General features: G+C 41.6%; 1 protein-coding gene across 6 annotated transcripts in view; it reads left to right on the forward strand.

Moving 5' to 3' along the window:
• The window catches only part of RASGRP3 (RAS guanyl releasing protein 3), a 118,610-nt gene that overhangs the window by 96,915 nt on the left and 6,682 nt on the right, over positions 1-15,013 (forward strand). For all 6 annotated transcript variants that reach the window (XM_061432058.1, XM_061432056.1, XM_061432055.1 and 3 more), the window contains 3 exons: positions 1,904-2,017; positions 6,143-6,258; positions 9,665-9,812. In XM_061432058.1, the coding sequence (XP_061288042.1) occupies positions 1,904-2,017; positions 6,143-6,258; positions 9,665-9,812 (378 nt within the window). The remainder of the gene's footprint in view (positions 1-1,903; positions 2,018-6,142; positions 6,259-9,664; positions 9,813-15,013) is intronic.

Consider the following 15,013-nt stretch of genomic DNA (forward strand, 5'->3'; position numbering starts at 1 on the left):
TGCTTACAGCTAGAGCCGGCCGGCCCCACCTACTTAGTCCCAGAGCTTCTCGGCCTTTCTCTATTCACAGGGGCATCCTTTGTGCCTCCCTGTTTTTTGTGTTTTACTTCATGTCTCAGTTTTTTCATGCTACCTCGAGGTCAAAGAAATACCTAGCATTTCTACTTACAGAATAGTTAGGTCCAGACAACTAAATATGTATAAATATTGATATTCTAATGACTTAGTACCTGCTTGAAAAAAACACACTGAAAAAGATATTAGTTTTACTTCATTCTTAAATAACCACAGATTCTAATGTGTGTTAGGCATTGTACAGTTTCTTACATCTTGGAATCATATTGATACTGTCGCCCTTATTGCTTGTTCCAGATTGATTTTTTGCTTCACAAAGATATGATATCCTTGGTAGAAACATAGCATGATTTAATGGGTGACCTTTGTAGTTTGTGTGGAGTCTGACAAATATTGAGTATAGCTATATTTCCTTTGGAAGTTTGAAATATCTTCTGGTATCCCTCTGAGCTTATGATAGTGTTTTGAGGAGATGGGGGTACTTTACCAAGTACCAAGGGAACCAAGGGTTTAGTCCTTTGTCATATCAACAAGATGAAAGACTTGAGCGAAAGAGCCGAGATGGGAGAGTGTGTGTGTGTGTGTGTGTGTGAGAGAGAGAGAGCGAGAGAGACTGTGAAAGGGTGACCATATGCGGATGGCAGATATTTTTTGTTTTATTTGTAGCCCACGGGATATCAGAAACACCCACCTCACAGCATTAGTAGAGGCATAAATCCACGTAGTTACACCTCAGCTCCCCTTGCAAAAATTTTATTCCAAACTCAGTGTCCAATTAAAAAAAAAAAAATCTGCTAATACATGTGTGTAGGTAGGCACCAGAAAAAATATTTCATTGTGTGAGAGTCCAAGGGAAAGAACACAACATGCACAGCGCTCTTGGCTGGTCTCCTGATAGGACTGTGTTTTGTGCTTGTGCCGTATAAACGTGTTATGCATTATTGCCACCATCTTCTCACATTCTTAAGTGAAAATAGCTTGCAAGAACGTAGGAACATACTGTGGAGAAAACAAGTTGCACTCAAGAGGGCTCAAGGGAGCTAGCGATTATTCAAACCATCAAGAAGTGGTTAAGCATATTGAGAGAGACGCTGGCAAGATGACATAAACTTGGCTGTGCACCGCTGCCTGCTTGCTGCACACACCTAATTTATCACTAGCACTGAGTATTAAAGAATTAGATAACTGGTGTTTCATAGGCATTCTATTATACAAAAAAACCTGTATGGCGTGTTATAGAGATGTTTACCAGTGTTTTCGTATTATTTAGGGAACTTGGATAGGATTTTTGGATAAGCAGGATGAGTAATGTTTTTTCCCACCTATAAAAATGCAATCTAGGCTCCTGCTAACCAAAACGCACTATCCAAATATGTATTTGGTTACAGATTAGATTCTACCGACAAAATATTCCATTAACAACATTTTCATTGATGTTTGTTTTAAAAACATTTAAGTGCTACACAAATATAATTTTCTACTGATGTGAACATGCAAAACTCACATGTCTTTCTCAGTGTCCCTGGTCCAAATTTCAAAGTCCCAGATAAAGTTGAAAAATGTGTGTGTTTTCCGTGTGTAAAATAGATAGCTAGTGGGAAGCTGCTGTCTAGCACAGGAAATTTAGCTTGCTCCTCTGTGATGACCTAGAGGGGTGGCCCGGAGGTGGAAGGTGGGAGGAGCCACAAGAAGGAGGGGATATATGTACACATACAGCTGATTCACGTTGTTGTCCAGCAGAAACTAACACAACACTGTAAAGCAATCATACTCCAATTTAAAAAATAAATTAAAAAATTTTTTTAATGTGTATGTTTTCTATTAGCAGCCTACCTCCCCTACGACGCCCACCAAGCCTGTGGTACCCCTGGAGTGGGCCTCAGGAGTGATGCCGAAGCCAGATCCTACAGTCATCAACAAGCACATAAGGAAGTTAGTTGAGGTAAGTGAGCACTAGGAGGCCCCTTTCTCTTTCCAGAATGTTCTCTGGTACCAGCCTAGGTATCAGCTGGAGTCCATTAAAACAGCCCTCCTGCAGGTAGGAAAAATTCAACAGACACTTAGCTCTGCCTGGCCATGGCTTCTGGGGAAAAATCTTCCAGGAAGGCCCCCTTTCCCCTTTCTTTCTGTGGGTTCTCACTTGTCCAAATGTTCACAGCTACTTAGAACTCCTGTCTTCCCCAGGCATTTGACACATTTGTCATTGCCCCTGCAACCCAAAGGACTGTTTGAAGGTTAGAAACTACTCATTAAAAATCCACATGGGGGTACTTGCCTGGTGGTCCAGCAGTTAAGAATGCGCTTCCAATGCAGGGGATGCAGGTTTGATCCCTGCTGGGGGCACCAATATCCCACAGGCCGCAGGGCAGTTAAGCCCATGAGCTGCAACTTCTAAGCCCGTGTGCCACAGTGAAGACCCAATGTAGTCAAAAAACAAGCAAGAAACAACCCACGTGGATCAGAATAAAATGCTTGATAAATTGGTTACCTGAGGCTAGGAGGAAAATCCTGCAAGTTCAATAGTCTCTTCAGCTTTGTATGTTTGGAGGTCTGTGACACAGCAGCACAATACCATTTAGGTCAGAAACATCACTTAATAAAGGGCAAGATGATGTCAGAGTTTTCCATGTAAAAAAACAGTAGATGCACCAATGTGGGAAAGAAGGAAAGCGCCTTTCTCAGGCACTAGAAACTGTGATTATTGATTATACATCTACCTTCGAGCATCAGTATCTCCTCAGGTGCAGTAGAAACAAGTCTTTGGTATGTAATGTACTCTTTGCTGGGAAAGAATGTTTACAGAAAAAGAATGTTCTACATCTTGGCTCATCCACAAAACCATGAGGTGCTGATAGAAAAGTTTCATGGAGCATATGTGGCAGAAAGGAAGGAAAGGGTGAGGGAAGATGATGAGAAAGCCATAAGGTCCAGTGGGGACCATATGATGATGTGATAGTGACAGACCCTACTTGGAGCCAGGGAAAGTCGGCAAAGGATCCAGGGATATGGAATTGTGGCTCAGGAAAGTCTAGAATCAGGAAATAAGAGGTATTCTTTCTCCTACTCTTATGTCTGCTTTTCTCTGAATGTTCACGCCATTCTCTGCAGACAGGCCTTCTTTGCTGCACACGTGGAGTCTATTTTGCCCCTTAGTACTTTATCTCTTTTCTCTAATTCCAATTTCATGGGGGAAGGTTGACCCAGTTTTGATAGGCTGAGTACCACTAATTTAACCAAATAAACGACTGGGTTTTACTTGAATTTCCATAATGAGTTTTATTCCACAAAAAATCTTATACTCTCAGTATAAATATGGGTATTAAATGATAAATTGTAAGCACTCCATAATAGTTAAATTTTAAGCCGTTTTGATTTGAATAAGTATTGAAAGTGAAACTTACAAAAAAGTTCAGTTATCTATGAATAAACTTATAATGAGTGCCAGTCATATTTTAATGAAGTAATTTGTTCATTTATACATTGCCTACTTCCCAAAATACTCCTGAAGCAGCCTGAAACCTAAGGCAATACAGATAAAATATAATAGACACCACAAGGGAAAGAGAGAGAGATTCATTGCAGCTAGACTCGAAGTCAAGTATTTGCATACATGTGTTTGCAGGGATAACTCACAAATTTTTTTTTTAAATCTTAAGAGGGCAATAGAAAATTCTTTTTTATTTTTCTCTGATTATAAGGAAAGCCAGGGGGATTCTATTGGAAGTCCAGTGGTTAGGACTCAGCACTCTCACTGGCCCCTGGTTCAGTGCCTGGTTAGGGAATTAAGATCTCATAAGCCATGCGGTGAGGCCAAAAAAAAAAAAAAAAGGCAGAAACATTGTGAATATTAATGCATTACATAAAACATAGAAAGTAGAAAGTTTTACCTTCAGGTCTTGGTATTTCTTCTGCCTAGGGATAATCACTGATAACTTGTAGATGATCTTGTATGACTTTATTCCACTCCCTCCATACATACACACACACACACACACACACATATATGCATATCTTTGAGCAAACTTTTTTGAGAATTCTGAATTCTTACATATATATATAAATCTGTTTCTAGACTGTACTGTCTCTACTAAGTTATAATACCATGTTGTTTTGGCTAATGTAGCTTTGATTTCTGATAAGGTACACTGTCTCTCATGACTCCTCATTTTTTTATTTGAAGTATAATTAACCTTCTAGGTGTTCTAGGTATTTGACATTTCTACACATTATAAAATGATCACCATAATAAGTCTGGTTACCAACTGTCACAATACAATGATATTAAAGTATTATTGACTGTATTCCCCAAGCTGTGCTTTCCATCCCATGTCATTTGCAACTGGAAGTTTTCACCTCTTAATTTCTCTTGCCTATTCTTCCATCCTCCCACTCCCCTCACCTCTGGCAACCACCTGTTTGTTCTCTGTATCTATGAGTCTGTTTCTGTCTTATTTTGTTCATTTGTTCTTTGAATCCTACATATAAGTGAAATCATATGATATTTGACTTTCTCTGCCTGACTTATTCCAGAGAAGGCAATGGCACCCCACTCCAGTATTCTTGCCTGGAAAATCCCATGGAAGGAGGAGCCTGGAAGGCTGCAGTCCATGGGGTCGCTGAAGGTCGGACATGACTGAATGACTTCACTTTCACTTTTCACTTTCATGCATTGGAGAAGGAAATGGCAACCCACTCCAGTGTTCTTGCCTGGAGAATCCCAGGGATGGGGGATCCTGGTGGGCTGCCATCTCTGGGGTCGCACAGAGTCGGACACGACTGAAGCGACTTAGCAGCAGCAGCAGCAGCCTGACTTATTCCACTTACCATAATATTCTAAAGTCTTTCCATGTTGTCAAATAATGGCAAGGTTACATCCATTTTTTATGGCTGAATCTATTCCAGTTTATTCATATATCACATCTTCCTTATTCATTCATCTGTCAATAGACTCTTAGGTTGCTTCCATATCTTGGTTATTGTAAATAATGCTGGAATGAACACAGGGGTGTATATGTCTTTTCAAAAACAAATATTTTTGTTTTTTTTGGAAAAAATACACAAAAAGGAATTGATGGATTGTATGATAGTTCTAGTTTTAATTTTTTGAGGGACCTCCTTACTGTTTTCATAGGGGCTACACCATTTTATAATCCCACCCAAACAGCACACGAGGGCTCCCTTTTCTCCACATCCTCAACAACAGTTGTTGTTTGTTGTCTTTTTGATAATAGCCATTCTGACAGGTGTGAGGTGGTATCTCATTGTGGTTTTTATTTGCATTTCCCTGAGACGAGCGATGAGTGATATTGAGCATTTTTTCATATGTCTGTTGACCATCTGTAAATCTTCTTTAGAAAAATGTCTATTCAGGTCCTCTGCCTTAAAAAAAATTTTTTTTTGGTCAGTTCTTTGTATGTTTTGAATATTATCCCCTTTTAAGATGTATCATTTGCATCTTGTAACCTTCTCCTATTCAGTAGGTGGCCTTTTCATTTTGTTGACGTTTCCTTCCCTGTGCGAAAGCTTTTTAGTTTGATATAGTACCAGTTGTTTGTTTTTGCTTTTGTTTCCCTTGCCTGAGGTCATTACTCCTCATCTTTAATAATTTTAGGCTATTTTCAACATGTTACTTCTATCGGAACTTTAGAATTAATTTGTTCATTTAAAACAAATTCCCACTGGGATTTTTATTGGAATTGCATTACATGTATACTTTGATTTTTGAGATAATTTAACATTTCAAGTTTCACATTCTATTGTCATGGTGTTGGTATTTGTATATTTACCAGCCTCACTCCTACTCAACCCAAAGGGCTCGGTTTAGACCTTGCTTTCTTCAGGAAATATTTTAAAATTTCCTCCCCACCTCCCTTCATAGCATTCTGCCTTTATCTTCAGCATTGCACTTACCTCATAATACCATAAAGGCTTCTCAATTTTGTTATCTCCTACTAGATTTCAAGCTCATTGATAGAAAAAGTAATATGCTAATTATGCTTTCCCAATAACAAGTTCAGAGGCTGCCTCATAAATAGTCATTCAATAAATATTTGTCTTTCCTTTGCAGTCTGTGTTTAGGAACTACGACCATGACCATGATGGGTATATCTCCCAAGAAGACTTTGAAAGTATAGCTGCCAATTTTCCCTTCTTGGATTCCTTTTGTGTGCTGGACAAAGACCAGTAAGTTTAATTTTGTTATATTATAATGTAGCTGTCCTGAAGCAGAAAATTACTATCAAAGGAGAGCAGAGAAGTCTATCTCTAATTTATATCCTGAAAGCGTCAATCCTAGTGATTTGATGAGATGTGTCTAACTTTTTGCTGATTTTTTCTTGGTGTCCATGAACATGACTGGTTGGATGGAATCACAAAGCAGATCACATCGTTAGTGTTAAGTAGAAGTTCATTTGCAAATTAGCCCAGCTCTCCATTTCATGTATTACTGCTACTACTTAGCAGATGAACTGTCCTCAACCCCAAAACCTCCATCAATAAAAGAATAGAGACTAGATGGGGAAACAGTGGAAACAGTGTCAGACTTTATTTTTTGGGGCTCCAAAATCACTGCAGATGGTGATTGCAGCCATGAAATTAAAAGATGCTTACTCCTTGGAAGAAAAGTTATGACCAATCTAGATAGCATATTCAAAAGCAGAGACATTACTTTGCCAACAAAGGTCCATCTAGTCAAGGCTATGGTTTTTCCAGTGGTCATGTATGGATGTGAGAGTTGGACTGTGAAGAAAGCTGAGCGCTGAAGAATTGATGCTTTTGAACTGTGGTGTTGGAGAAGACTCTTGAGAGTCCCTTGGACTGCAAGGAGGTCCAACCAGTCCATCCTAAAGGAGATCAGTCCTGAGTATTCATTGGAAGGAATGATGCTAAAGCTGAAATTCCAGTACTTTGGCCACCTCATGCAAAGAGTTGACTCATTGGAAAAGATTCTGATGCTGGGAGGGATTGGGGACAGGAGAAGGGGACGACAGAGGATGAGATTGGCTGGATGGCATCACCGACTCGATGGACATGAGTTTGGGTGAACTCTGGGAGTTGGCGATGGACAGGGAGGCCTGGCGTGCTACGATTCATGGGGTTGCAAAGAGTCGGACACAACTGAGCAACTGAACTGAACTGACTGATAGTTAGGTCTAGTATAGTAGAGTCTTCATTATCACTGGACCAGGGAGTAATCTTAAAAATCATCAAGTAAGTAAGATTTTTTTTTTTAGATTACGTATGGTGTTCAGCTGCAGATGACAGGTATGGATAGCCAGAAAGTATCCATGCTTTGTTTATTTCTTTGCTAGCTCAAATGCTGTCTTGAGAAACAAAGGAAAAAAAATGTTTCTCTTTAGCTTCAAACAATTTGTGAGAGATTAAGTAAATTTAGAGGCTAAAACCCAGATCATTAAATTTTTTTTAATTGGCAAGAAACTCTGACATTAATAGTTTTATCACTTCATTTTTAATTATGTGAGATTAATTCCTAGTTTAAAAATCATCTGTAATGAAATACTGGATTTTATATTGGTCAAGTATCCAAATTATATCATATTAAAATCCTCTAATATTTGTGTTGTAGTGAGAAATTTTTAAAAAGTTAAACCTGTAAATAATTCAGCATAAGGAAAGCCTTGGCAATTTATCATCAACATCTTAAAACCTTAATCTATCTTCACTGTATAACTAGATCAGAGAAATACTTTAAAAATACTTATATACTTTTAAAATAAATTATTAGAAACATAAACTTCTCTTATTAAATCAACTTTAAATTATCTGCTAACTACCTACTTCTTCTCTGTTTGTTTCTGTCAGTAACATGTATGTAGAATATGAACTTAAAATCACTTTCCAGTCTTCATTTTCTTGCTCTGCCATTCTTTAGATGGAACTGAGTCTGTCCCAGTAAATACATATAGTTTTTCCTAAAAATATAATAATCTTCCCTAAAAATGAAGGTTTAAAGTATCCCTACATGATTTATTGCCAGACATGCTTAGATATGTTGATTTTGAGAGGAAAGTGGACCATCCAGGAGAAGATTCTATCATGTTGTTGAAGATATGGCACCAGGATTCAAGAGAACAGTCAGGGCAGGAGACATAGATTGTCAGGTCTTCAGTGCGGTGGTGTGAGCTGGAGTCCCAGGAGTGTGAGCACATTCTGATGGGAAAGTTTATTATTTTAATTAAAAAATTTTTTTTTATCTTTTGGCCCCACTGCACAGCATGTGGGATCTAGTTCTCAGACCAGGGATCGAATCCACACCCTCTGCAGAGGCAGCACAGAGTCTTAACCACTGGACCATCAGGGAAGTCCCTCTGATAGGAAAACTTAGAGGAACATGAGCATGGGGCCTGGGAATGTGGCTTCAGGGACTCCTCTCCCCACGTGCAGAAGCTGAAAGACATGGATCCTTCAGAAGAGCTAGAGAAGGAGGAGCAGAAGAGGCAGAAGGGAGCCATGGCTACATGGAATCACCGGGGAGCATGGAGAAGGGATGTCAAAAAGGGGGAATCCTGTCCCCATGTCACGTGCTGCCAGGAGGTCAGCAAGTTCAAGGAATGAGAAAAGGCCACTGAGGATGTTACTGTGACAGCTTCAGTAGAATGGTGAATTAGAAACCTGATTATGTGGAGGAAAAGAGTAACTGAAGGAAGTGGAAAAAATGTCTACTGAATACTCCTCCGAAAAACTTCAGGAGTAAGAGGACAACTTCAGGAGTAAGAGAGAAAAGACAAGTGTTGGACTGGAGGCAGGAGTAAGGAAAGCCCTTTTTAAGGAGGAGACGTCCTGAGTGTATTTGTAAACAGAAGAATGAGTGGCTGGCAAGATGGAGCAGCACTTAGAAGGAGTGGTGTCCTGGAGAGTCGGAGAGCGGGGTTGGCGGGGAGGTGGAGGTGGGAAAATGACCCCAAGAAAGGACAGATGAGAGATAAAGGAATTCTGAATCAGCACAGAAGGGTGTGATCTTCAACACACGCTGATGTAGCCAAAAGGCAACATGAAGTTTACCTATGTCAATGAATTTGATGGGGTCTTCCGGTAAACAAGGAGTCAGGGTGTGCAGTGATAGGTGGAACCAGAGGTTCTATGTGAAGAAGATCTGGGAGAATCACTCTCATGGTCTGTGTGCCAATAAGACATGAATGAAAAGGTTACCAATGGTAGTGATCTGGACAATATCAGGTGGAAAAATCTGAGAATGGTGGGTCCAGTTATCATGGTTTTATTCCTTTCTCCAGCAACCTGATTCTTGCAAACCCTCTTATGAGGCAAAGGCTAGGAAGGAGATGTCCTTCTGGAAGCTTGTTGGTAATGAAGAAGACTTTCTGTGCTACAGTGCACAAGTCACCCTCCCCCCCACCATACATACACACACACACACGCTCTGCTTACTAAGAAAGCCTTTGGGACTGAGAGCTGTCCTTTGAGGTCCTCTCCTTTTGGATGTGAACATGTGAACAGGATAGTGAATATTCCCACCTGCTTTGGTACAAAGGTTTGGGAGGCGAGTGATTTAAGTGTGGCAACTACTGAGCAGCATGTTTAAAGAGCCCTCTGTTCTTGGTTCTCTTCGCAGGGATGGCCTAATCAGTAAGGATGAGATGATGGCTTACTTCCTGAGAGCTAAGTCCCAGCTACACTGTAAAATGGGACCAGGATTTGTCCATAATTTTCAGGAGATGACCTATCTCAAGCCAACCTTCTGTGAACACTGTGCAGGATTTGTAAGTCTGTTTTTCAGTGTTTTCCCTTGTATGTAGTGATTTGTGCAGTATTCTGAGAATGTGGGAAAATGGTCCACTATCAGAGTTCATGGTCTGTCTTAGACCATGTAAACCACGATGGCTCCCTGAAATGAAACATTCGATTAAAAGCAAGATCTGCAGCTGTCTATGAGGTCACACAGAGTCGGACATGACTGACGTGACTTAGCAGCAGCAGCAGCAGCAGGTTTAGCTACACTCTTTCTAGGAATTCAGGGCTGGCAAAGACAGGGAAGGTTGGTGAGGCCTATTAACTTGAGAGAGCAGTTTGACTGTTCATACCTGCCAGGGAAAGTTTCTGCCCAGTGAGTCCTGGCATTCATCACTAAGTGGGTACAACTAAGTGGGGATATTTCTTAAGCCAGCTCCTCCCAGTTCTTGTTTTATATGGTGTCAATCACTAGAAATCTATCATGACATGGCTCAATAATTCATAGCTCAGAAAGGAAAGAAATCTTTTCAAAGATAAGGTGGTTATAATAATAAATAATATTTACTTGGCATTTGACAGGAATAAACTATTTAGAGACATTAGTGTAATTGATCCTCATAACTAGCCCACGAGGTGGGCATTTCACTCTCCCCACTTGTGTGTGAAGGGAGGGGGTCCAGGGTGGATAGCCCAATTCTCCCCAGATTTCACAGCCAATAATGACTAGATCTGGGACTCAAATGCAGGTATTCTGGTTTACCTACACCACTGCAATAAAGGAAGGTTGTATACATCATTTCCCACATTTGATGATTCTTTGGCAATTAAGATCAGGTTTGGCCTTGGTATTCATCAAAGACCCTTGAGCTCTGAACATCTTCTAGTTGATATCCTAGTAATAAAAGATGGAAAATGTGGTACCTACACGAGGGTAGCCCAGCAGCCAGGTGAGTGGCATTTGTTCAGGCGCCAACTCAGTTTTGTTAGCTTCGTGTCCCGCTGTGGACCCATACGAAATTCATAGCTGATATCATATAAGCTCCCACTAAATTCTATTTTCCCTTTCATTCTTTTTTAAAAATAGTTTAATATTTATTTGCTTTTTGTCTGTGTCAGATCTTAGCTGAAGCAGGCAAGTACTTCACGCCACACGTGGGCTTCTCTCTAGTGGTACCGCGTGGGCTCAGTGGTTGCAGTGAGCAGGCTTAGTTGCCCTGAGTCTTGTGGGATCTTAGCTCCTTGATCAGGGATTGAAACCTCATCCCCTGCATTGCAAGGCAGTCTTCACTACTGGACCACCAGGGGAGTCCCTCCCTTTCATTCTGGAATAACTGGCTTTGAGGAGCCGAAGGCAGGAGTTTCTATTCAAGCATCCCTCTGAGAATGGATAAATTAGAGGCAGTGGTTACATCAAAGATGCCCCATGTGATCATAGCAGCTGCTGTGGTCAGGGGGCAAGGGCAGCCTAACAGCTCTCTCCGCCCACCCCAGGGAAAGAGAGGTTCTCCTACCGGCTACAGCACTGGGATTGTGTCACCTGATCACTTGATCATCAAACAAACACGTCTCCTTTTTCATGTTTCTCTCTTCTGAGAGGGACTTTTGCCTGTGTCTAGACCTGAAAAATGCTCGAGTGGGATGGAGCTGTGTGCAACTCTCTACTGCAGAGGGAGGCCCAGGGAATTTCTTTGGCCAGGGCCCGGCTCAGCCAAAAGTCAAGTTGAGGCTTCTGACCCTGGCATGCTATGAGAGTTGGTAGGTGCTTATCAAATCTCGAGGTCTTATCTCTGCTCCCCAGTGCTTCTGGGCGTCTCTCCCTTCCATGGAGGCACAGGTTCTGTAGAAGCAACAAGGTAGGATTCCCAGAGCTTCCACACTCCCCTCCTCAACTCATCACAGTGCATTTGCTGCACTAGTTTTTAGAAGCAGCTGTGATCAGGTAGAATGCTCTGGACTTGGCGTCCAGAACTCTGAATCTCAATTCTGCCCTTAACTCTATGTCCTTGACCAAGTTATTGATCATCTTGGAGTCTCTACTTTCCTCTTTGTAAGACAGGGTTAAGACTTACCTGTCGTGTTGTTGTGATGATTAAATATCAGACGTTGCATGCCACAGAGCTCAAAATAAATCCTTCTCTTTTGTTTTTTAGTGTGCCTTAATACTTTTGGAGTTTAATTGAAATGAAATCATTTACAGTTTTAATAGCCATTTTTACTTTCCAAAATACACTGAATTTCATTGCTACAATATGAGTTGACCTTTACACAGGCATATTAAGCAACAACAACAAAAAACCTCATTGGTTTTCAAAGGGATTTATAAAATATCATGTTCTAGATGGGCATTGAAGGGAATTATGGGGAAATAGAAGGAAATATTTTTTAGTGCCTGTACCACATACTTTTGAAATAAATTCCATTTTGAGGGTAAGGAAGGCAAACAGACACTGCTTGAAATACACTGATTTTAGAATTAGAATCCCAAAGCTGAAAGAGTTTTGCTAATTCCCTTACTTTGAACTCCGGAGAAGTTAAGTGACTTCCCTAAAGTCACATGGATCATGAGCAGCAGAATCATGACTCACATTCAGGTCTCCTGATGCTCAGTCCAGTGCTCCTTCCACCACAAACAATCACTCCTGCAAGAGCCTGAGATCTCACAGTCAAAGGGCTATGGGAAGTATCCTCTCCTGTCCTTGGCTTGTATGCTGACCCAGAGCCTCTTTCTGCCTCGTGTTGTCTCCTGGTTCTTAAGTAAGCATTAGCAAAAAAAAAAAAAAAAAAGCATTAGCAAGCAATGCTCTGACTTACCCTCCTCATGGGTCTCATGCTTGACTTTATCCTTTTCAGCAGTTTGGCAGTTTGTGCAGCTGTGCTAATAACATAGCTGGCTATTTGATCATAGCCAGATAATCAAATGCTTCTTAAACCTTATCCTCTCTTGTCCTAGATCAGTGCAAAACAGCCAGGATCCATGGCATCCTGTCTTTCCTCAAGTGACACATTCTTCACCTTCTTCTCTCCCTACTGATTAGCTATGAGATCTTGTCAAGTGACTTCACCTCTCTATAGCTCAGTCTCCTCATCTATAAAAATGAGAAAATTATCATTACCTATTTCATAAGGATCTGGAGGAGGGCATGGCAACCCACTCCAGTGTTCTTGCCTGGCAGATCCCAATGGACAGAGGAGCCTGCCAGGCTACAGTCCATGGAGTGGCAGAGTCAGACATGACAAGCGACTAAGCACAGGGATATTGTGAGCATTAAATGAATTGCTACCCATAGCTTACTCATTACTCACTTACTTTGTGAAACTGCCTTTTACATAGCAAGAGTTCACTCAATGCTATCACTGTTATTTTTATTACAGAGACCAAGGGCTCTGTGAGGAAACATTTTCTCATACCCACAAAGTTTCCCAGATGTGGGACCTTGCAAATTATTTGACTTCCTGCATCATGACACTCACCTTTTATAAAAGGGAAGAAAACTTGATTATCATAAAGATCCTTACAGCTCTGACAGATGTGATTGGCTTACCTACCCACTTCCTTTTCTGCAGTGACACCTCCCCATCCCTCTTCCAGTCATCTGAGACACCTGAGGCCTTGCTTCCAGTTAGTTGTCTTAATAATCCTTCCTGTCTCCGGGGCAAAATGTTACCCTGTCCCAAGAGACATTTGTAACGTTTTCTGAAGGAACAAATTACTTTTAAGGCCCAAAGGAATCACTGTCCACTGGTGGGATTTCCTTGTCAGAAAGAGACTAAGGAACAACCTTCCTACCGCCTTGAATCAGCAGCCACTTACTGTTCTCCTAGGACCATGATGCTCACACTCAGGGCATTGTTCTCCTATAACACATTGTGCACAACACCCCCGTCAGTGTCAATAGCCCCTACCATCTCTGTTTCTATCAAAATGATTTTATTAGGTAGATATCAGTCACTCAGCCTAACCATGAAGAGGTTATGAATGGAGTTTCTCCAACTTTAGGGCTAAGCCCGTTTAATTCATCCATGTTCCCTGCTCCTGAAGTCCCTGGTTCCCATATGCAAGTGCTGCAGGAGGCCTGAGAAAGAATGTGGGAAGTGCCCTTCTTCACGGAGGTTACAGCGAGGCAGAGGCTTGTGAGGACACTGTCACCACAATGATAATCCTCAGCTGCCTGGGCAGACTCCCATGTCACTTCCTACATCCTACTTCTACCTGGGTTGGCACAGCCCTGGCACAGACCAAACACTGGGCACATGGAGAGAATAATGACATGAACAGATGCAAGAGCTTTTCCTCTTTTGTGTTTCATCAAGGCAGAAATGCTTCTCAGAAAATAACCAAGCAAAATTCAAATGCTTTAGTAGGATGGTTTGCTTGGGTTGCTTAATTTCCTGTGCTGTGTGCTTTGCTGTGCCTAGTCGTTCAGTCGCATCCCACTCTTTGTAACCCTGTGGACTGTAGCCCACCAGGCTCTTCTGTCTATGGGGATTCTCCAGGCAACAATACTGGAGTGGGCTGTCATGCTCTCCCCTGGGGGATCTTCCCATCCCAAGGATAGAACCCAGGCCTCCCCATTGCAGGTGGATTCTTTACCGCCTGAGCCACCAGGGAATCCCAAGAATGCTGAAGTGGGTAGCCTATCCCTTTGTCAGGGGAGCTTCCCCACCCAGGAATCAAACCGGGGTCTCCCGAATTGTAGGTGGATTTTTTTACCAGCTGAGTTACCCGGGAAACCCTTAATTTCCTGTAGGGGGCGCCAAAGCAGTGTGAATTGGAAGGTTGGGAATAGATGTGTGTGCACGGCCATGTGTGACATACAGCTAGTGGGGACCTACTGAACAGCGCAGGGACCTCAGTTCGGTGCTTTGTGGTGACCTAGTTGGATGGCATGAGGAGTGGGGATAGGAGGAAGGCTCAAGAGGGAGGGGATATATGTATATATATTATATAGCTGATTCACTTTGCTGTACAGCAGAAACAAGCATAACTATGAGTTGTAAACTAACTATACCCTAATTTAAAAAAAAAAAGGAAAGCAGAGGGATCTAGGGCTTCCAAAGGCAGAGGGACAAAATCTTTCTGTGAATTTTGCTGAGAGCGCATTACAACAGAGTCCAATAAATTCACCAGTATCAGCTTCCCATCCCAGCTCCCGTTTGGCTCCCAGAAAGAAAACGGAAGCCAAACTCCTGTTATTGCTCCAGCTGGAGTGGGCTGGGAGAGGGTCCTCCA

Source organism: Bos javanicus, chromosome 11 (assembly GCF_032452875.1).
Source record: "Bos javanicus breed banteng chromosome 11, ARS-OSU_banteng_1.0, whole genome shotgun sequence".
Classification (NCBI taxonomy): domain Eukaryota; kingdom Metazoa; phylum Chordata; class Mammalia; order Artiodactyla; family Bovidae; genus Bos; species Bos javanicus.